General features: G+C 53.3%; 2 protein-coding genes and 1 non-coding gene across 4 annotated transcripts; 1 reads left to right on the forward strand and 2 right to left on the reverse strand.

Moving 5' to 3' along the window:
• The first annotated feature begins 7954 nt into the window (after window positions 1-7954).
• Window positions 7955-8025, forward strand: TRNAG-GCC. Its single transcript has one exon. It is a non-coding gene; the product is annotated as a tRNA-Gly (tRNA).
• A 275-nt stretch (window positions 8026-8300) lies between these two features.
• Window positions 8301-10639, reverse strand: LOC124708392 (flavin-containing monooxygenase FMO GS-OX-like 4). 2 transcript variants are annotated; one of them, XM_047240065.1, is made up of 7 exons: window positions 10045-10603; window positions 9743-9813; window positions 9501-9653; window positions 9301-9383; window positions 9059-9194; window positions 8783-8959; window positions 8301-8660 (listed from the first exon to the last, which is right to left on the reverse strand). In XM_047240065.1, exons 1-7 carry the CDS (start codon window positions 10571-10573, stop codon window positions 8481-8483), a joined length of 1329 nt encoding a protein of 442 aa, XP_047096021.1. In that variant the 5' UTR covers window positions 10574-10603; the 3' UTR covers window positions 8301-8480. The 2 variants fall into 2 exon arrangements, with proteins under 2 accessions (XP_047096021.1, XP_047096020.1); XM_047240064.1 differs by having other exon boundaries at window positions 8783-9194; window positions 10045-10639.
• An 8775-nt stretch (window positions 10640-19414) lies between these two features.
• On the reverse strand, window positions 19415-20653 carry LOC124649111. The gene has a single exon (XM_047188786.1). It carries the CDS (start codon window positions 20555-20557, stop codon window positions 19670-19672), a length of 888 nt encoding a protein of 295 aa, XP_047044742.1. The 5' UTR covers window positions 20558-20653; the 3' UTR covers window positions 19415-19669.
• Window positions 20654-21035: the final 382 nt, after the last annotated feature.

A 21035-nucleotide genomic window follows, 5' to 3' on the forward strand; every position in this document is an offset into this window, starting at 1 on the left:
TTCATCAAGGATTAGTTTAACATCCGCAATAGTTAGGCCTTACAAAGGGTTGGAGGATCCAGCGGCGTGTAGGGTGACGTTTGCTAGCCCTAGAAAGGATGTTCCGGGATCAACCTCGTGTTGGTTTTTAGGCCCCGTCTAGGATCGGCTTACGGTCACCGTGCGCGAGCGCGAGGCCCAATCGTGAGTAGGATGATCCGATTATGCGGTGAAAACCCTAAATCGTCGTAGATCTCATTAGCTTTACCTTGATCAAGCAGACCACCATATATTCGGACACCTCGTCCGAATCATGGGTGGATCGGCTCTTTGAGCCGATTCACGGGATAACCCGAGAGCCGATCGAGGCTCGTATTTAATGTTTACGTGTATGCCATGCAGAAACTAAGCGAGGCATCATCCACACCTTCCCGACTGGTATAGGTCGGTGGCACGCCCTTGCGATCGGCACCGGCGCGTGCGACCAGGAGGCTTTGCGGGCCGTCGCTCCGAGGGACCGGGGCCAGCCGCAGCCCTAGTTGTTCCCGGCTCTACCGTGTTGACCGTCCTCCGCCCGCCGGGGGTTTCTGACGTCAACACATTCTGGCACGCCCGGTGGGACCACCTTCGACATCCACCACATCGCCATCTACATCCGAGATGGCGGAAGGCACTCCGGTCAAGAACGAGGATCTGCCTGATGAGCTCAAGAAAAAGCATGACGAAATCAAGGCGGTCCTCGAAGCCGAACTCATCGGCTCTTTCCACAGAACCCGCTCCCAGGGCCAACCAGGACACTTGTTCAGCATCAACATGGTAGAACTTGGGTACCGCCCTGGTAAGGGTAGTGATGAGGGCGGCTGCTCTCATAGCAAGGATGAAAAGGGAGCCGGTCCACGCGATCGGCCCCGACACTGCCGCAAGATCCTGGTGATGATCAAGATGGAGGCCGATTCCAGCGATCGGACCGTATTACACGCACCACCGGCTCTCCCAGTCTTTGGCGTCGACCTCACAGGTGACGGAAAGCTGGGATATGAGTTCACCTTGGCTGATGAGCTAGAGGAAGTCGACATCGGTCCCGGGGATAAGCCGCGACCAACTTTTATCAGCAAGAAGTTAGATCCACAGCTTAGGAGTCAAATGATTGCTCTGTTGAAAGAGTACCCAGATTGCTTTGCATGGGACTACACAGAGATGCCTGGGTTAGACAGGAGCATCATTGAACATCGGCTCCCCCTTAAGAAAGGATTTCGGCCGTTCCAACAACGAGCACGTCGATGAAGGCCGAAATCCTGGAAGAGGTCAAGAAAGAGATCGAGAAGATGTTGGCCGCCGGGTTCATCAGGCCATGCAGGTATGCTGAATGGATCTCCAGTATCGTTCCTGTGGAAAAGAAGGACGGCCGGTGGCGTGTGGCTATCGATTTCCGAGATCTTAACAGAGCCACTCCAAAAGATGAGTATCCGATGCCTGTGGCGGAAACATTGATCAATGCAGCTGCTGGCCACAAGGTTTTAAGCTTCATGGATGGCAACGCCGGCTATAACCAGATCTTCATGGCCCCAGAAGATATACACAAGACCGCATTCAGAGTACCAGGGCAGTAGGCTTGTTTGAATATGTGGTCATGACCTTCGGGTTGAAGAATGCTGGTGCAACATATCAAAGAGCCATGAATTATATATTTCACGATCTGATCGGCAAGTTGGTGGAAATCTACATCGATGACGTGGTAGTCAAGTCTGTCTCCATGGAGGGACACTTGGGAGATTTGCGACACGTCCTAGACCGAACTCGGAAGTTCGGACTGAGAATGAACCCAAAGAAGTGTGCCTTTGGTGTGACGGCCGGTCAGTTCTTAGGATTTTTGGTTCATGAACGAGGAATTGAGATCGGCCTCGAAAAGTCGGGAGGCAAGTGCGTACCATGCACCCGCCCACCACGAAGAAGGAACTCCAACGTCTTATCGGCAAGATCAACTTCGTCCGCCGATTCATCTCTAACTCCGTCGGACGGATCGAGCCGTTCATGGCGTTGGTGAAGACTAAATCCGATGACGAATTTCACCGAGGGCAGTAACAGCAGCAGGCGTTTGATGAAATTAAACGGTATCCGACGCCGCCGCCCGTGCTAGTTCCGTCCCGACGAAGACATGCCGTTCTACATCTACTTGTCGAGAGCCGACACGTCCATCGCCTCGGTAGTGGTGCAACTCTACGAGGGCGTTGAAAAGGTTGTTTTCTACCTCAGCAGAAGGATGTTGGACGCGGAAACAAGGTATCCTGAGGTCGAGAAACTATGCATCTGCCTGTTCTTTACCTGCACCAAGCTGCATCACATCCTTTTGACAGCAGAGATCTTCGTCATATGCAAGTCAGACGTTGTCAAGCACATGCTGTCGGCCCCTGTCTTGAAGGGCCGACTGGGTAAATGGATGTTTGCGTTGTCAGAGTTCGATCTCCGGTATCAGCCTGCGAAAGCAGTCAAAGGGCAAGCGTTGGCCGATCTCATAGCTGAGCGAATCAGTACCAATATAGCAGCACTATCTATACGTGCATGGGCTATGTTCTTCGATGGATCGGCTTGCGACGACGGTTGTGGCATCGGCATTCTGCTCGTGTCGCCTCGGGGGCGAGTACTCCTTCTCCATCGGATTGTCTACCCCTTGCACCAACAACGTAGCGTAATACGAGGCGGTACGTAAGGGGATGGAGTTGCTATTGGAAGCCGGGCAGAGGCAGTAGAGCTTTTTGGAGACTCCAAGTTGGTGATTAACCAGCTCACGGATGAATATAAGTGCGAGAGTGAATCGCTTTTCCCATATTGGATGGAATGCCGTGAGTTGATGACACAGCTTCGGACATCAACTTTAATTGGGTCCCAAGATCCCAAAACACCGAGGCCAACAATCTCGCACAAATGGCGTCGAGCTACATAGATATACCCGAAGGGCTCGGAAGTTCGAGTGCAATTCCTGGAACAGATGATTGGAGAGCCGAAATCTTCAATTACTTAAAAGATTCGGCTCGGGGGCACCTAAACTGGATAAGATACAAAGCCATGAAGTATGTCCTCATAGGAGACGATATGTTCTACAGACGTTGGAAGGGTTACTACTCAAGTGCTCTGGGACCAACCGAGTCTAATCGGCTCTTACATGAGGTGCACGAAGGCGCCCGTGGAACTCATCGCTGGCTCACAAGATGAAGTGGCTAATCAGGCGCTCAGGGTTTTATTGGCCCACCATGCTTGAAGACTGCTTCAATTACTACAAGGGGTGCCAAGCATGCCAGATGTTTGGGAAGATTCAGATGGTACCAGCATCAGCGATGAACCCTATCGTCAAGCCTTGGCCGTTCCGAGGGTGGGGCATGGACATGATCGGTAAAATCCATCCGGCGTCGAGTAAAAAACATGAATGGATTTTGGCCATCACAGATTACTTCACCAAGTGGGTGGAAGCCGTCCCTATGAAGAAGGTGAAATCAGAAGATGTGATCAAGTTTGTGAAAGAACACGTGATTCATAGGTTTGGGATTCCCCAAACTATCACGACCGATGGAGGTTCGGTCTTTGTTTCTAAAGAATTCAGGAAATTCTCGCGATGACATGGGGATTAAACCGATCCGATCATCTCCGTACTATGCTCGAGGCTAATGGGCAAGCTGAAGCGTCCAATCGGAGCTTAATCAAGCTGATCAAGAGAAAGATTGACGAGAACCCTAGGGATTGGCATGAGAAGTTATCAGAAGCATTATGGGCCTACCGCATGTCGTGCCATGGAGCTATAAAGACTTCGCCATACCAGCTTGTCTATGGACAGGAAGCCGTATTACCTTGGGAAATTACGGCTGGATCAAGACGTGTCACGTTTCAGAATGATCTGACAGCGGAGGAATATGCAGCTTTGATGAGTGACACTATTGAGGACGCAACGTAACCGAGGCTTTGGTCATTGGAGAAGATTAAGGAGAACAAAGCCGTGGTAGCGCGTGCCTACAATAAAAAGGTTAGACCAAAGGAGTTTCAAGTTGGCGATCTAGTATGGGAAGCTGTGTTGCCGTTAGGAACCAGGGACAAGGCATATGGCAAGTGGTCTCCTAATTGGCACGGACCGTACAAGGTCGTCCGTGCCTTGAAGGGTAATGCATACATGTTGGAAGAGTTAGACGGCGTAAGTTCCCGAGAGCCGTCAATGGTCAACACCTCAAGAAGTATTTCCCAAGCATGTGGGATGATGGGCAAGTAGAGTATGGAGGCCGATTTTAAATCGGCCAAGAAAAAATCACAGCCGATGAGCAGACATCGACTTGAGAAAACATACGGAGAATACAAGTATGAAAATACAGCCGATGCACGTACATCGACTTCGAATAACAAAGCCAATACGTTGATATCGACTCTAGAGGAATAAGCTCAAATTAGCAAGCTAACGGAATCGGTTCGGACCAGTAGGTCATAATGTGGGATTGATGAGGAGGTCAAGCTAATGGTTTGGACTAGTAGGACTCGTTGGACCGTGTGGTTAAGCAACAGCCTTGGCCCCAGATCGCAATGCGAGCCGATGTCCTGCTATCGGCTCTTCGTACGGCGACTCCGTTCGATGATCGGCAAAATCAACAAGGAAGCGAAATTAATTGAGGAATATTTTCTTCATTAATAGAGGGATTTCTTACAAAGGAAGAGCCGATTGCTCAGGGAAGAAGAGGGCAAAAGCCAACTACTACTACTGATCCCTAATCTAGGGGCCATTGCTGCCCTCATCGACGCTGCCTCCGGCGCAACTGCTGATAGGCTCTTCATCGGAGCTTCCGTAGCCTTCTACGGGAGCCTCATCTTCCTCATCATCGTCATCGCTGTCATCATCCCACCAGGTGCGGAGGCGCTTTGCTGGTGGGTAGCCTTCAAGGGAGTCATCATCGTCCACCTCCGCTTCTTCCTCGGAGGAGGTGAAATCGTCCCAGGAGAAGCGGTCGTCCTCGCTCTCTGCCTCCTCTTCCCCTTCGATGAGGAATTGAAGGTCGCCCTCTCCATCGGTCGTGGATTTGTCATCTTCCGACCGGATGGAGGAATCATGTTCCTCTTTGTCCCACGTCGTCGGGGCAAGGATGTCATGCGCCGCCAACGAGCCCCACTCCGGCGTCGGCTCGCGAGAGGAGGAAGAGTCAGAGAAGACCGATGAGGTGGGGGAGGACGAAGAGGAAGACATGGCTATGGGAGATTGGGGGTTTTTTGGGTGCCGATGGCCGAACGAGAGCAAAGAGATGGAGTGGCAAACCGCTCAGTGGCGTTTAAATAAAGGGGCTATAGTAGAAATGCAATGCCACAACAGTTTCCGAGGAGGCGGTGCCCAAAGACGGCGGTCAAATCACGCGGAATAGTTGAGAAGACAGGGCATCATGATGAGAAATGTTGTGACGGTTCCGCTCTACTACAACATGACCCGACGGAAGAAGAGCATAATGATTTTGGAAATGACATTTCCAAAACCAGGGGGGCATGTGTTATCACCAGATTTTGGCCAAATCAGGAGGTGGGCCGCGATCAGGATGGGCTTGGAAGATTACACGTGGAAGATCTCTGAAGCGGCCTTGCACGAAGAATTTGGGCTAGAGTGCCCGTGTATCTTTAATTACAGTAGATTGTATCTAGATTAAAAGTTAGAGTTTGTCTCGTACACGGTGGGGATCTCCCACGTTAGAAAGTCCGCTGGACTATAAATATGTATCTAGGGTTTATGGAATAAACAACAACCAACGTTCAACCACAAACAAATCTCGGCGCATCGCCAACTCCTTCGTCTCGAGGGTTTCTCCGGTAAGCACCATGCTGCCTAGATCGCATCTTGCGATCTAGGCAAAGACAAGCCCTGCCCACGTTGTTCATGCGTTGCTCGTATCGAAGCCTTTTTGATGGCGAGCAACGTAGTTATCTTAGATGTGTTAGGGTTGGCATTGTTCTTCGAATTACATGCTTTCGTTATGCAACCCTTGCACATCTAGCCGCCCTTACACCTATCTTAGGTGTAGGGGCGGCACCCCACTTGATCATAGTTTAGTAGATCTGATCCGTTACGATTGCTCCTTGTTTCATCAAGGATTAGTTTAACATCCGCAATAGTTAGGCCTTACAAAGGGTTGGAGGATCCAGCGGCGTGTAGGGTGACGTTTGCTAGCCCTAGAAAGGATGTTCCGGGATCAACCTCGTGTTGGTTTTTCGGCCCCGTCTAGGATCGGCTTACGGTCACCGTGCGCGAGCGCGAGGCCCAATCGTGAGTAGGATGATCCGATTATGCGGTGAAAACCCTAAATCGTCGTAGATCTCATTAGCTTTACCTTGATCAAGCAGGACCACCATATATTCGGACACCTCGTCCGAATCATGGGTGGATCGGCTCTTTGAGCCGATTCACGGATAACTCCGAGAGCCGATCGAGGCTCGTATTTAATGTTTACGTGTATGCCATGCAGAAACTAAGCGAGGCATCATCCACACCTTCCCCGACCAGGTATAGGTCAGGTGGCACGCCCTTGCGATTGGCATCGGCGCGTGCGACCAGGAGGCTTTGCGGGCCGTCGCTCTGAGGGACTGGGGCCAGCCGCAGCCCTAGTTGTTCCCGGCTCTACCGTGTTGACCGTCTCTGCCCGCCAGGGGGTTTCTGACGTCAACACTAATACATAATTGGGAATGTGGTTTCCACAAACTAATACATAGTTCGAACCATGGTGGACACAAATATAAAATATTGCAAAAAAACTAAACCTAACTAGGTCGTGCATCGAAGGTTTCCTGTGTTCGCTGCTAAGAAAGAACACTCGAGGGCACACCCAGTCACCCAAACTGGAAAATCCAGCGGGAGGATGGTGCCCTTGTTGGTTCTACCGATGAGACGAACATCCAGAAACCTCTATGCACGTATTCGCTGCGAAGAAACAACACTCAGTCGTCCTCCTCGTCGGTGCTGTCGCCATGGTAGTCCTGGCGGCAGCGCGTCTCGTCGAAGACTTTGACGCTCATGTCCCTGTCGCCGAAGTAGGAGAACAGGAGGATGAAGCCGGCTTCGAGGCTGTGGTGGCGCGCGAACTTCTCCCAGCCGATGTTGAGGTACATCTTGCTGCGCGCGTCGTAGATCGCGTCGACGATCCACCGGTAGTAGCCGCACGCAGCCTCCCGCAGATGCAGCGTGTCCGGGCGGTCATCGCCGGCGATGTACTCGGTGAAGGAGCCCGTCAGCCTCTGGATGCCGCGCGGGTCGCCCTTGAGGACGAGGACGAACTCGAACAGCACGTCCGGCTCCACGTCCATCCCCGATGATGAAGACGACGACATGGGAGGCGACGGCGAGCGTTCAGCTCTGCCGCGGCCACAACCATGACCACGACCACGGCCGCGAGGTCGGCCTCCGCCTCTACCAGACATAGCGTCGAGTCTTGTTGAGATGGTAGCGGCTAGGGTTTGGGAGAGAGGCGCTAGGGTTTGTGTGTGAGAGGGACGATGAGAGGCGGCCCTTTTATAGGCCGGAGGGTGGCGGAGGAGCGGTGGCGCTCATTAACGCCGGTCCGCAGAGCTAGGCGCGACGGGACGCGTCGCTGCGCCTCTGCGGGAACTGCACCGTCGCTGCAAAGCCAATAACTTCCGTCGCGAGGTAGGCGACGGTTAGGTTAAAATTTATTGTACCGCTGACGGGTCGGCCCCGCCACTCCCCGCGGTGTGTCCGGCGTCCCCGGAGCGTCCCCTGTGGGGCGGCGACGAGCTCGGGGCACCGGACACCGTATCGGACCGCGCCGAACAAAAATGGGCTTTGGAAGACGCGGCTGAAACGAATTTTTGGTCCAGCACGCCCCAAATTGCTTTGGGGGATGGGACTGGAGATGCTCTTACTGTTGTAAATTGAGTCACAGGATGGTATGTTTTGCTTCAGTTACCATTATGGTAATGGACTAGTACATTAATTAGCATTTACACTCAAAAAGCACCAGTGGTCTAGTGGTAGAATAGTACCCTGCCACGGTACAGACCCGGGTTCGATTCCCGGCTGGTGCACATCTATTTTTTCACTTGAGTGCCATTCATCAGGAATCCTCAAATTATGTACTGGATGATTAAGATTCAAATTCCAGTTTTGGGAGCTGGGACCTCTTATGCACTGAGCATTATTTGAGATGGCATTCAGGAATCTTCAAATTATGAACTGATTCACAAGTCAAAGCAATGGGGATCAGAAATCACATTTTCACTTGAGTGCCATTCATCAGGAATCCTCAAATTATGTACTGGTTGATTAAGATTCAAATTCCAGTTTTGGGAGCTGGGACCTCTTATGCACTGAGCATTATTTGAGATGGCATTCAGGAATCTTCAAATTATGAACTGATTCACAAGTCAAAGCAATGGGGATCAGAAATCACATTCTAGTTTTGGGACCTCGTATGCACTGAACATATTTGACCTGTAAAATATCTCCAAATAGGGATGAGAATCAGGATCCACAACATAGATTATAGGTATTTCTTGAAATCCTCATTTGCCTGTGCCACCAAATGATCATCGTCCCACTCATCACGGTACGTCTCCGGACGAGCTGCCTTGTTCTTGGAATTAGCAGCATACATCAGCTTCCTCCATTCTTCAATTGGTGGATGGCCGCATTGCTCCGCGAGCCAATCATCATAGTCAAACTGCAAACGCATCATGCTTAGCGGGTACAAGGATTGCATCTACTGTGAAATGTTGATGTATGACATTCACAATTCATAAAAAACATGTTAACTAGAACTCTTCAAATGCATCTCTAGGCTACCTGATAGCCACCACTAAAATTGTGGGTGTATCTCTTAGGCCATCCACGAGTTTCCCGTCTCAAGTAGATGTTTTTGACATCTTCCATCATTTCATCTTTGGATGGAAGCTTGATTCGTCCAGACAGAACACCAGCAACCCATTTGCTTTGGAGTTCAAACAGTGGAAAAGGGATAACCTGAATTAAACAGAGGCCGCGAGTTATAGATCCTAGAGCATTGGAAAGGCAGTTGTAAGTGCATCTGCACAGAAGAGCATAAGTTGCAAGCAAATTGACCTTCCACGGCAATCCGATGAAAGATAGGTCAGGAGCCACTTCTATAGGGAAAACATGCTTGTATAATGGATCAACGCAGTTGTCGTCCACAGAAATGGTGCTATCATCGCCAAGGAATGGGAAGTCATACAGGTAGCTGGACAGCATACAGAAGCAGTGAACACATGATTAGCTTGAAGCAACATAGCGATATGGAAAGGTTTGTGTAACAGATGGGTTTCAGGTATGCTACATGACTATACCCAGTGCAGTGCATAATGACATCCGCTTTGATTGAGTGGCCATCCTGGAACACCACACTGCCATCTTCCTGTGCTCGGTCAATCTGCAAGTAGAACGTAATTACGTTATAACAATATGTTATGTAGCCATTAGTAAGGCTGGAAGCTCCTTTAATGGATGAAGCCACCATATTCAACTCACAACGAAAAAGGGCGTTCACCATGGAATGGAGCCACATATTATCATATCCAGGTTGCTGTTCGCAGGTGGAAGCGGGTGCTGATCTGTCAGCAATATGAACCTCCTTTGCAACGCTTGCAATGTCTCTCGAAATGTCAACTGCACTTGCCGAGGCTCCGATTACGATCACTACCTAGCAAGGCAATGTGTACTTAAAGTTCAAAATAGTTAAGCACGGCAACACACAAGGGAAGGAGAAATCACGGTCAGAAACATACTCACTTGATCAAGGAATGGCTCGGGAACACGGTAATTGTGGCTATGCATCTGCTTTCCGGGCCAGGTATCTGCCCCTGTCAATGTTTGAAAAATACAGATTTCATGACCAAACTGAATCAACTCCTCTGATTTCAAGTGCCTGACGAGAAATGTGTTTGCGGATCTGACTATCATGGCATCGCAAGTTTCTAACTAAACATTGGAAAGGACACTCAATTGCGCCACCCCCTTCAAGAATTCACCAATGTGTTAGGCGTTCAAATCAGATTTGCACAATCACCAAGTTACTATAGGGGAATGATTACCGGGTATGGAGGCGATGCGAGGCTCTGTGTAGTGCCCGTTGCAAACCACGACGGCATCATACACCTCCTCGTCTTGCTCGCCCTTCTCCCCGAGCTTCCTCGAAGTCACCGCCCACCTCCCGCCGGCCTCCCTCCGGACTCCAACCACCTCCGTCTCGAACCTGACGAGCCCGTACAGATCGAACCGCCGCGCAAAGTCCTCAAGGTACCGGAGCACCTCCTGGTGGCCGGGAAACCTGCGCGCGTCGACGACGGAGCTGGGCGCGGTGAACGGGAAGTCGAGGAAGCCCATGACCTCGCGGGGGAGGTTGGTGCGGAGCGAGGCGTAGAGGCTGGAGTGGGTTGCGGCGGCGCCGAGCGGGTCGGTGGCGGCTGCGGGCGCCGGGGCGGCGTAGAGCCAGGTGCCCCCCACGGCGGCGGCGCGCTCGAAGACCACGGGGACGTGGCCCTCGCGGCGGAGCTCACGCGCCGCCGCCAGGCCGGCCGCACCCGCGCCGACGACGGCGAGGCGGAGCGAGGGCGACGGCATGGCAGGCGCCGACCGCAGAGGAGAGGGGAAAGAGGCGTGTGCGGAGCTAGAAAGCTGGAATGGCTTGCAATCGCTGTGCTGACCCCGATTTTTTCAGCCGATGAGTCGTGTTCGATTCGAGGTCTTGTTTGTTTCGTTCGTGTGGGCGTCGGAGATTTGGAGGGAAGACGGCGCCTGCGCCTTGTAGGCCTCACCAACCGTTTTAGCTGCTTGCTGGATCTTTTTTTTTTTTTGAACAAAGATAGGGCCAAGAAGGCCCAGGAAGATTCATTCATCACACACGTGGCGGGTACAATTACAAAGAGGCCCTTTAGCATCTCTCGCACCGAGAAACCAAGAATTTGAAGAAAGGTCCTCTAAAATTACAAACAACACCCTAGAACAAATACTGGAAACGCAATCAGGTCCCTGGGCGTCTCCGCCACCAGTCGTCGGCATCCTCAAGACGTCGCCGTCGAGGAACTGGGCGCGTATGCTCGAACACCCAAATCCGACGAAACTCCGTCGCCGCTGGACGCCATGGAACCACCGGGGACGAACCACTTGGTGGAAGCCTGACGCCGAGCTCCAGCCGCTAGGAGAAAGGGCCTCCAGACAGGAGGTAGAAGAAATGCCACCATGCTGGCAGAAGATCGCGGAGGCAAGCAGGACCACACATAGCACCACGCAGGCAGAAGTCGTCGATGCTGAGCTTGGAAGATAGTTGGTTCGCCGCACTTTTCCTCCTCGCCACCACGGCCAGCCTGGATAGCGTGCAGCCGAATCACCCACCACCTTGAACAGCTCCGGCGACAGGAGTCTCCACCTCCCAGATCCAAAATCAGCAGATCTTGGCTCCACTCCTCCAGGCCACCATGGCCAGCAAGGGGAAGAGCAGCAAATCGCTTCACCGCACCAGATTGGTTCTCCCCCTCGCCACCACGGCCGGACAAGAGAGCTTCACCGACGCCGCGAGATCGAGGACGAGCAGATCCAGAAGCCACCAAGTTATTGGGGAAGGCGGCGCTACCGACGCTCCCGCTTCTCTCCTGCCACCGGAGCAGAAGGACGAGCAGCAGCAGCCCTAGAAGCTTCATGGATCCGGTGGCCGGGATCCAGAGCTCCGCCTCCATCTACGGGCAAAGCGCCCAAAACGCCGGCAGAGGCCGGAACACCCAAAGAACCTACAGATCTAAGACCTAGACTACTCCGGCGCCAACCTAAACCAACTCCGACCAGCTATTCTGGCGGAGCGGCCGTCGGTGGCCCGGCCAACAGCGGCGGACTCTCAAGAGTACTGTAGAGGGAGGAGAGCGGTTCGGGGGGAGAATGGCTCCTCTTAGTGAAAGATCAGCTGCTTGCTGGATCATGGTTCACTTGCACAATACATAAGTACTATCTCCATCCTAAGGTTTAAGTATATTTTTTTCATAAAGTCAAACTATATTAAGTTTGATTAAGTTTTTATAAAAAATTATTAACATGTTAAATACAAAATTAATATTATTAGATAGATAATGAAATATATTTTTACGTGCTATCTACAAAATATCATATTTATGATAGATTATTTTAAAATTTTGGTCAAACTTAACTTGCTTTGACTTTTCAAAAAAATATAAACCTTAAACTTTGGGATGGAGATAGTACTTTTTAATTCCACAAGGGTAGACCAAAAACTCACTTTGTAGCTCGGGCTACACATAGGATGTTTTACAAACAAAATCGAAATCAGTATTTCTAAGTTTTAAAAAATTGTGGAAAAAAAATCTGGCTGTAGGTATTTATGTATTCCACAATCGTGCAAAGTTTCAATCCAAAACTCATTGTAATTCTAGGCTACACAAAAATAACAAATTCTGACAGTTTTGGGGATTTTGAAAATATGTATTGTTCACTATTTCCAGCTCTCTATTTTTGTTATTTTTGTATAGACTAAATCACAATGTAGTTTGTGCTGAAATTTTACACACTTGTGATATATATCACCAACTACATGCAGATTTATTTTCAAATTTCTTCAAAACTTTTAAATATGATTTTCAAATTTTCCAAAAAAAAAACAAGCTACATTTAGCTCGTCCTATAAAATGCTACACTCTAGGGTAGACCAATTATTTAGCCATCTTGTTGTTGGATGCAAAAGTTAATTAAGACAATCGGATAATCCTCCTTTTCTCCCTCCTATACTCTCCTCTTTTTCTATTGAGAGAATTAAGCAGCTCATCTGCCTTTTATCATAAGGGTATTCAGCGAGCCAGCCTATTTTGGACACATAAAAATATTTGTTTTGCTTCATTTAGATTGCGGTCTCATGGATATTAATTTACTCTCATTTACATTAATGACATTTGCGTGGGATAGCCTAGCCAAAGTTTTTTATTTTAAACCAAATTCATCAACATGCCATAAAAAATAAAAATATTGGTTCCAAATTCAGCTAATTTAGTCAATCACCAAGTGCATATGAGTACAAACTAGGCAAGTTGCAAAAGGGGCACAAACAAAATAGGATAGATGTGGACGATCAAGGGTCATGTTCACGGATGATGGCTCGTTTCTTCTCGAACCATGCCCTTTACTCCGGATCTATGAGGCGAAAATCCGTCTAACCACCATAGTCGCTGATGGTGTGGCCCCCACAAATCCTTCCATAGCTTGGAGTCACCAACTAGTTTAAGTCATAGTTACCTAGACTGCAATGCCATGTTCATAAGACGCAAGTTAGGTATGCCAAGCCCATCCTACTCATTAGGCATGCACACCTTACCCCATGCCACTACACAATAGCCTCCCTTCACATCCCTAATACACAAATGATCTTCTCAATCTCAACTAAGGTATTGATCAGGACATCATGACAAATATGGAGATTGCAGAGAGTCTCGTGCAGACGAGCTGGAGGCGGTCTCCTTGGTAGAGCAGCAAGGCTTTCCAACATGGTAACTTGTTTGCCACACTGACCACCCGGTTACGCAACTGGGCAACAACCAACTTCCTCGGATCGAGGGGCCGTCCATGGTACCTCAAAGGGAAGGCCACCATAGGATACCACACCACAAGTACTTCATTTGTCTTTGTGCAGCAGATCAGATCTGTCAGGCATTCGTCAAGGTGCGGAGGCCTAACGATACACCAAAGTCATCGAGATTATCGCGGATAAGATCCTGAAATCCATCACTGTGGGATGCATGAAAGTCACCGCATCGTCCGTGTAAATGGAGGTGCGGTGGTGCAACCACAATACTACTAGGCGAGTAAGCAGCCCCTCGCTCGTGGTCTTCTTTTTATCGAAACGGGGCAAATAGTTCGTGAGCTTGTCAAGTGTGATCGTGCGTGCGTGCGAGAAGGTCCTCGAACTGTCGAGGGTTATTGAGCTTGGCGTGTCTATTCAACTTGAGGTTCCGCGTTCTTCATCGAATTGCTCGCCGGATTGACGTTCCCCATCTTTAGGTTCTTCTCAATCATCAAATGCAGGACCTTCCTGATTAAAATGAACAATTGCGGGGAGAAGGGGTCCCCTTGTCAAAGTCCAATCCTATTGATCACCCGAAAACCCAAGGAGCCATTCAGCAGTATGCGCGCCGACCCGTCGAGAGGAGCGCATATATGCATGCAAGTAGCCTTTCTCCAAAGCCAATCTTCCTCGAGACCACGATGAGAAAAGCCCAATCCACCGTGTTGAACTCGATTGAACATGCTGAAAAGCACGCGGAGATGTGCCATCTATTCCTTCGTTCATGAAACTCGCAGGCGCGCCGTTCATCGCTGTGCGCTCAACGAGAGATATCATGACGCACTAGTGTTGCGGCGAGACACAGGATCTCACCATGATGACCTGAGCTCGCAGCAGCAGCAGCAGCAGCAGATCAGTATTCAGTAGTGGCACATCTACTCGTAATGAAGGGCTGATCTGGTCGGTGGGAGGCGGCAAAGGCACAGCAAGTTCTCGCACTCGCACATCCCGCGCTGCGCGCATCAGATCTCGGCTGCGCGACCTATTTTAGTGTCCGCGCGTGTCCGTTTGCGTCGCGCAGCGGATGCTGAAATGACCGTTTTCGTCTGCGTGTCCGTTTGCGTCTGGGGTTGGCTCCAGCGACTCGACGTATTTTTTTTTTCTCTTTTTCATTTCAACATACTTCCAAATATTACAAATTGGAAGATTATTTTACACAAACTAATACATAGTTTAGAACATGGTTTACACAAACTAATACATAGTTTGCACCATGGTGGACACAAATATAAATATTTTAAAAATAGAAACCAGTTGTGTTGATTTCCATATGTTCGCTGCCAAGAAAGAACATTCGAGGGCACACTCGCGTCACCCAAACCGGAAAATCCAGCGGGAGGATTGACGATGCCCTTGTTGGTTCTACCGATGGCGAACGGACGTAAACCTTCCACTATCGGCTTCGTCCGGCCCGTAGCCGGATTCGCCGCGAAGAAAGAACACTCTACGTTCTAACTATCGGAGTCCGACTCGGATTCGCCGGTGCAGTAGTGCTCGCGGCAGCCGTGTCGTCGAAGACCTTGACGACCATCTCACCGTCTCCCTCGTAGAGGAAGGTGAGCCGGTAGCCGGGCTCGAGCGCCGAGTCACGGGCGAACTTGCCCCACCCGGTGTGCAAGTACATCTTGCCCTCGCCCGTCGAACAGGACCTCCACGGCCCAGCCGGCGAAGCTGCGGCCGGCCTCCCGTAGCCGCAAATGCGTCGGCTCGACGCCGTCGACGAACTCGGCGAACTTGTCCGGGAGACGCTTGATGCCGAGCGGGTCGTCGTCGATGCGGAGGAGGAACTCGAGCGGCGTCCCTCCACGTCGGAGGAAGACGAAGAGGGCGCGAGCGACGGCGAGCGTGGGGCCGTAGCCGCTCCACCACGGCGGCCCCCGCCCCGTCCCCGGGGCCGTCCAGGGCCGCGGCCTCGACCGCCTCGCCGGCCACCCGGACCCGCCATGGTCTTCCTCGCGGGGCCGGGCTGCGTCGCAGAACACCTAGGCGGCGGAACGCCGGAGCTTTGTGGCGGCTAGGGTTTCTATGGAGGAGTGGATGAGGTAGAAGAAGGCGCGGCCCCTTTATATAGGCGGGAGGCATGCGGTGGCCGCGGACGCGTGGCGACGCCATTAACGTGGTTGGCGGAGGTGGGCTGCGGCCGCTCGGCAGCCGAGGCATCGCCATTAACGTGGCGCGACCGCCGAGCGACGCAGCCGGCGCCGGCCGCAGCGCGTTTGAGAAGACGCATCGACGCAGTGGTCGCCGCCGGGCGGGCCCGGACGAAACGTCCGCCGGATACGAGCGGACACTTTCGGCGTCCGCGCAGTGTCCGCGGAGACGCATCCGAGGCGCATATTTGGGCCAGGTTTGCGTCTCCGCGGACGGCCCGGTCACTTTGCGTCGCCCCGCTGGAGAGGGTGCCAGACGCATTTCCGGTCACGGCGAACGAAAACGACCATTTACGTCGCCCCGCTGGAGATGAGATTTACTCCGCCCGTCAGAGAAACATGCATCGACGATCTCTGTCTACCTCTCCAGGATTCAGGGTAGCAGTGAAGGAGACTTGACAAGGCCAAGCCAGGTACCAGTCAAAGTGGTATGAACTCTTTGACGTACGTACATGTCTACTGGTACGTGCGTACAATGCCAGGTACTGGGGTCTGCAAGGAGCACAGGCAAATTATATATGCCTAATTATACCCGTCCAGAGATATACGGCCATCTGCTACAGGTCGTGCAGGCACAGTAGAACTTCAGTGCGATGCAGCATAACCAGAGCAGGCGAGGATGAATAACTGGCATGGGCTCCAGGGATCGATGGATGGATCATACTGGATCTAAGAGCATCTCCAGTCGCGTCCCCCAAACCGTCCTTTAAAGGGATTTGGGGCGCGCCGGACAAAAAAACGTTCCCAGCCGCGCGCTCCAAAGCCCTTTTTTGTCCGGCGCGCCCCGATACGGTGTCCGGCGCCCCGAGCCCGTCCCCGTCCCACGGGGGACGCTCCGGGGACGCCGGACACAACGAAAGCGAGGCCAACCGACGCGGGCCCTACGCGTCGGCCGGCACGGAAGGCTAAAACCCCGTCGCCTACCTTTGGTCAAGCGACGTTAATGGCGTCCCTGTTTTCCCAGGCGACGCAGGGACGCGTCTCGTCGTGCATGGCCGCGTGGCCGTCCGCGCCGGAGTTATTGCGTGCAACCACCCGCCGCCGCCGCCGTTTTAAGACGCCCTCCGGTTATCGCCGCTCATAATCCTTCTCGTCGCCGCCGCCTCCCCTTCCCGCATCCTCTCCTCGCCGCTCAAAAAATGTCGAGCTCGTCCCGCAAGATCGCCGCGGCGAACGGCTTCGGCCGCGGCAGCCTCACCGTGGCGGAGGCGTGGGCGCCGTACCACGCCCGGTATCCGGGCCCCGCCGGACGTGCGGGCGCCAAGCGGCCGGCGGGCCGGAAGATGGCCGTGAACGGCATTGGCATCCCGCCGCCGCCGAAGCCGGACACGCAAGCAATGGCGGGACGCCATCAAGGCCCGTCGGGCTCAACTCACCGCCGAGGAGCGGGCGGATCCGACATGGGCGGCCAAGGACAACGACGACTGGTGGACGACGTACTTCAAGGCCAAGTACGACGTCGAGATGCACAGCACCGACGGGCTCATCGGCGGGCCCAACAGCTCGGAACAGGGAAGGCCGCGCCTCGTTGCGGGGCGTTCCGGGCGCACCCTCGAGAACGTCATCCGCGGCCTCCGCAACGGCGCTCCGCGGCCGGGAGATGCCGTCGCCGCCGCCGCCGTCTCCTCAATGGCGGCCGAGGAGGACGACGTACTCGTCCTCCTCGCACTCTTCTTCCTCGGGGCCGGCGCGATCGACGCCGCGTCGTCGTCGTACCGGTCGGCGCCGTATACCGTTCCCAAACGGGAGGTCAAGGAGGAGCCGGCGACGCCCGTCAACACGAGGCGGGGCGGTAGCGGCAGCGGGTGGCAGCAAGGGAGGCGCGGCGGCGCCCTCCTCATCCCGAAGCCGGGGGGGAAGGGGGAGCCGGAGGAAGCGTCGCAGCGGCGCCGGCCGGCGGAGTACGAGCGGCAGCAGCGGCTCATCGCCGGCAGCCGACGACCCCGAGGACCGCCTGTGGCTGCGGGTGGCGTTCCCGGCGTCCATGGACGACAAGGACGCTCGGAGGGCAACCCGGACGCGGCGATCGCCATGTCCATCCGCGACTCCGGCAAGCCGCGGTGGACCTCACCGACGACGGCGAGGCAGGACCAAGCGGCTTGGTGAAGGACGAGCCCGTGGACGAGCCCGTCGACGAGCGCGTCAAGCGAGGAGGTCGTCACCGACGAGATGTACAACTTCCGAAGCAGTACTACGACGCCTCCGGCCGCCGCAAGTGGTTCTAGATTAGGTTTAGTTTTAAAGTTAGTCAAATTTCGTTCGAATCTATGTAAGTTTGGACGAATCTAATCGAATCTAGTCAAGTTTAAAATTTGCGAAATTTTGTTTGGGGGACGCGACTGGGGAGCGACGTCCCCCAAACGCGGCACGAACGAAACACGTCCCCCAAACGCTCAATCCGGCGCGGTTTGGGGGGCGGTTTGGGGGACGCGGCTGGAGATGCTCTAACAAGTGCTGGTGTAGTGTATTATACTCTTCAGATGAAGTTCAGACTGCTTGACCTGACCACATGGCCGTGATCTGCAGTAATTAGCCAGTCAGATATGCAGCACTGCATCTCATCCCAATCCTCTAAATATTTAAGGGAAAGACTAATAATTCCTGTTGCTCCAGGTCTCTTCCTGCACTCCCTCAGAGTGACAACAGCAACGAGAAAAAAAAGGCAGTTGTTGTTAGTGCCACTAGCGACTGTTAACACGTAGGCGTTTACCATAAGAACAAGGTCCTATTATCCTATCCATCTATCCGGGGTTCCTATATCCTTGTCTGCCCAATGATTCACACAGAGGGTGGTCCGACGAGCGGCGCGCGAGACATGCTGCCGAGTGTTGGATTCAGTTGCCTCAACAAGAGACACCATAACATGCCATGCTACACACCATGATCCCTCGGCAAGATCCAAGAGCTAGGGGGGTGAAATCTTGCGGTGATATACTTTTGTTGGGCCTACGTGTTACCCAGTAGTAGCATGAACATGGATGAGACGACATAAGGTTGAAACAAACATGAAAAACAAGTACTCCTACGAACATAGGCGACGGTACAGACAAGACAGCAAATTATAGAATACCCTAAAAACGGTATTATATGATGCTACTTGGAATCAGTGCGATGTGTGGTTGACAGAATCAGGGTGTCGACGAAAATGACACTGCAACATATGCAGCAGGGCAAGATCACCTGAAGAGAACTAGTATAACAAGAATGTCTACTAGTTCTACATACTCCTGACAGGAGAGCCTAGAACACTAGCTAGAGAAATAATTTGGCAAGGGATGTATACGGACAAGTATCAGCAGCTAGCAAAGGACCAAGAATGAAGCTAGCATCCAACACTGAAGATAAGCGTCAGTTTCCTGTAAAAACCAGACCACGAGCCCGAAAACTTTGCGGCAGGCCTCTGAAGATGTTGCCAACTTCCTCTTATATCCTACCTGACAAAACAGACCATACGGCTGCTAATCATCTCAGGGCGGCGACAAATTCTGCCTGGCAATGCCAAAAGGAGAAGCGAACACGAGAGATGTGCGACAAGAAAGCTTTAAACCAAGGGCGACAAATCTCTGCGCCGGAAAGAGGGGGAAAAGATGTCCGCGCCACAGAAAGATGAAATTTCAGAGCTGAATTCGTACATGGTACAATGCAGAGAAAGAGGGGGAGAAAGAGATGTTTGAACTGATGGTAATAAAGCAGGGAGAAGCAAGCAAAAAAACATTTCTATACCATTTCATCAAGATTCAAAGCGGAGAAGAAGAAAAGAAGCAATCTTTTACAGTTTTACACACGGGACTGGTCTCCAATCTCTGTTAATCCTACGTACTGCCGGAGTGGCTAGCAGCCTGCCGCCTCCGGAATGTTAAACGAGAGCCAAAAAAAGATGAGAGGATGGTGATTTTTAGGTACGGGTGGATCAACGCGTGGTTAACTGGCGTGCAGGGGAGCACGGCGCGGCTAGACCTTGTAGATGATGAGGAAGCAGGGGAGAACGGCGCGGCTGTCGAGGACGACGAGCTCGCCGTCGCCCATGTCCACGGAGTCGTAGTCCGAGGAGCGGTGGTGCCGGCCGTGCTGGTCCTGGCCGTGCGCCGTGCGGACGCGCCCGGCGATGACCCGGCACACCAGCATGGCCCTCCGGCCCGCGCCGGGCGACGGCGAAAACGACGCGGCGGCTCTGGCGTGGGCGGCGCCGCTGCAGGCGAAGGTGCGCACCGCGGAGCTGCAGGGGCCGAGCTGGCAGGTGGCGACGCCGGCGCCGAAGACGGCGCCAGCGGCCGGGCGGCACTGGAAGCGCATCATCTCGTTGCCGTCGGCGCCGCACCGCGCGGCGGCGCCGTGCGCGCGGGCGGCCGCCCTGGCGTCCTCGAACCGCGCCACCGCCCTGGCCGCGCTGTGCACCCGGAACATCGCCTCCACCTCCGGCGGCGCGGCCGCGGCGGACGCGGGGCCCCACCCGGAGGAGAAGATGAGCTCCACCACCTGCCGCGACGAGTGGCCCTCCGGCAGCTCCGCCATCGTCAGGAACGCCGAGGGAGCCGGGGCGGCCGGCGAGGGGGACGGCATGAACGCCTGCTTCGGCTTCTTCCTGGCCCGCGGCCTCGCGTCCTGCTGCCGCTCCCGCTCGTGCCCGCCCCTCCGCCTCTCCCGCCGCGGCGGCTTCTCGTGCTTCGAGGCGTGCTGCCGCGTGGGAGGCGCCACCGAGTCCCTCACGTCCTCCGCGGCAGCGCACGAGACGGGGAAGGTCTGCGTCATCTTCTTGCTCGGGGTCGGGGACGGCGCGACGACGGCGTCGGCCACGCCGTAGGATCTGCAGCTCAGGGACCGCACCCACGCCGTCGCCATTGTGACGGCCAAGAGCAGAGAGACGGCGGCGCGTTGTTGCTCGGGGATTGCGCTGGGTGGTGGTGGTGGATGGACGGGTGGTGACTGGTGTGGTGGTGGTGGCCGCGCGGCTGGCTGTGCTTGGCTCCGGGCGTTATTATGGCGGGCCGATTTATTCATTCGCCACCGTGGGGCGCTGTGTCAGTGACATCACACCTGCCTCCCACCTCCATCCTCCCACTCTACCCATACCTATCCATACTCGCCGACATGTGGCCCCCACCAGAACACAGGGACCCTGCGTCAGCGAGAGGTCAAAACGTTTGGCGGCTCCAGACGATCAGCAGACAATGGCTGTTGTACTACCGTACTTTTTTTCCTTTTGAAATCGACGTACTTGTAAAAATAATTTAAAACAAGGTACTGCACTTTGCAATAGTCTTTTGAGCTGTGCTCCTCTGCGTTCGATTTGCTTTGTTTTCGATTTCGTAATTTTGAA

The sequence above is a fragment of the Lolium rigidum genome, chromosome 4, assembly GCF_022539505.1.
Source record: "Lolium rigidum isolate FL_2022 chromosome 4, APGP_CSIRO_Lrig_0.1, whole genome shotgun sequence".
NCBI classification, from domain to species: domain Eukaryota; kingdom Viridiplantae; phylum Streptophyta; class Magnoliopsida; order Poales; family Poaceae; genus Lolium; species Lolium rigidum.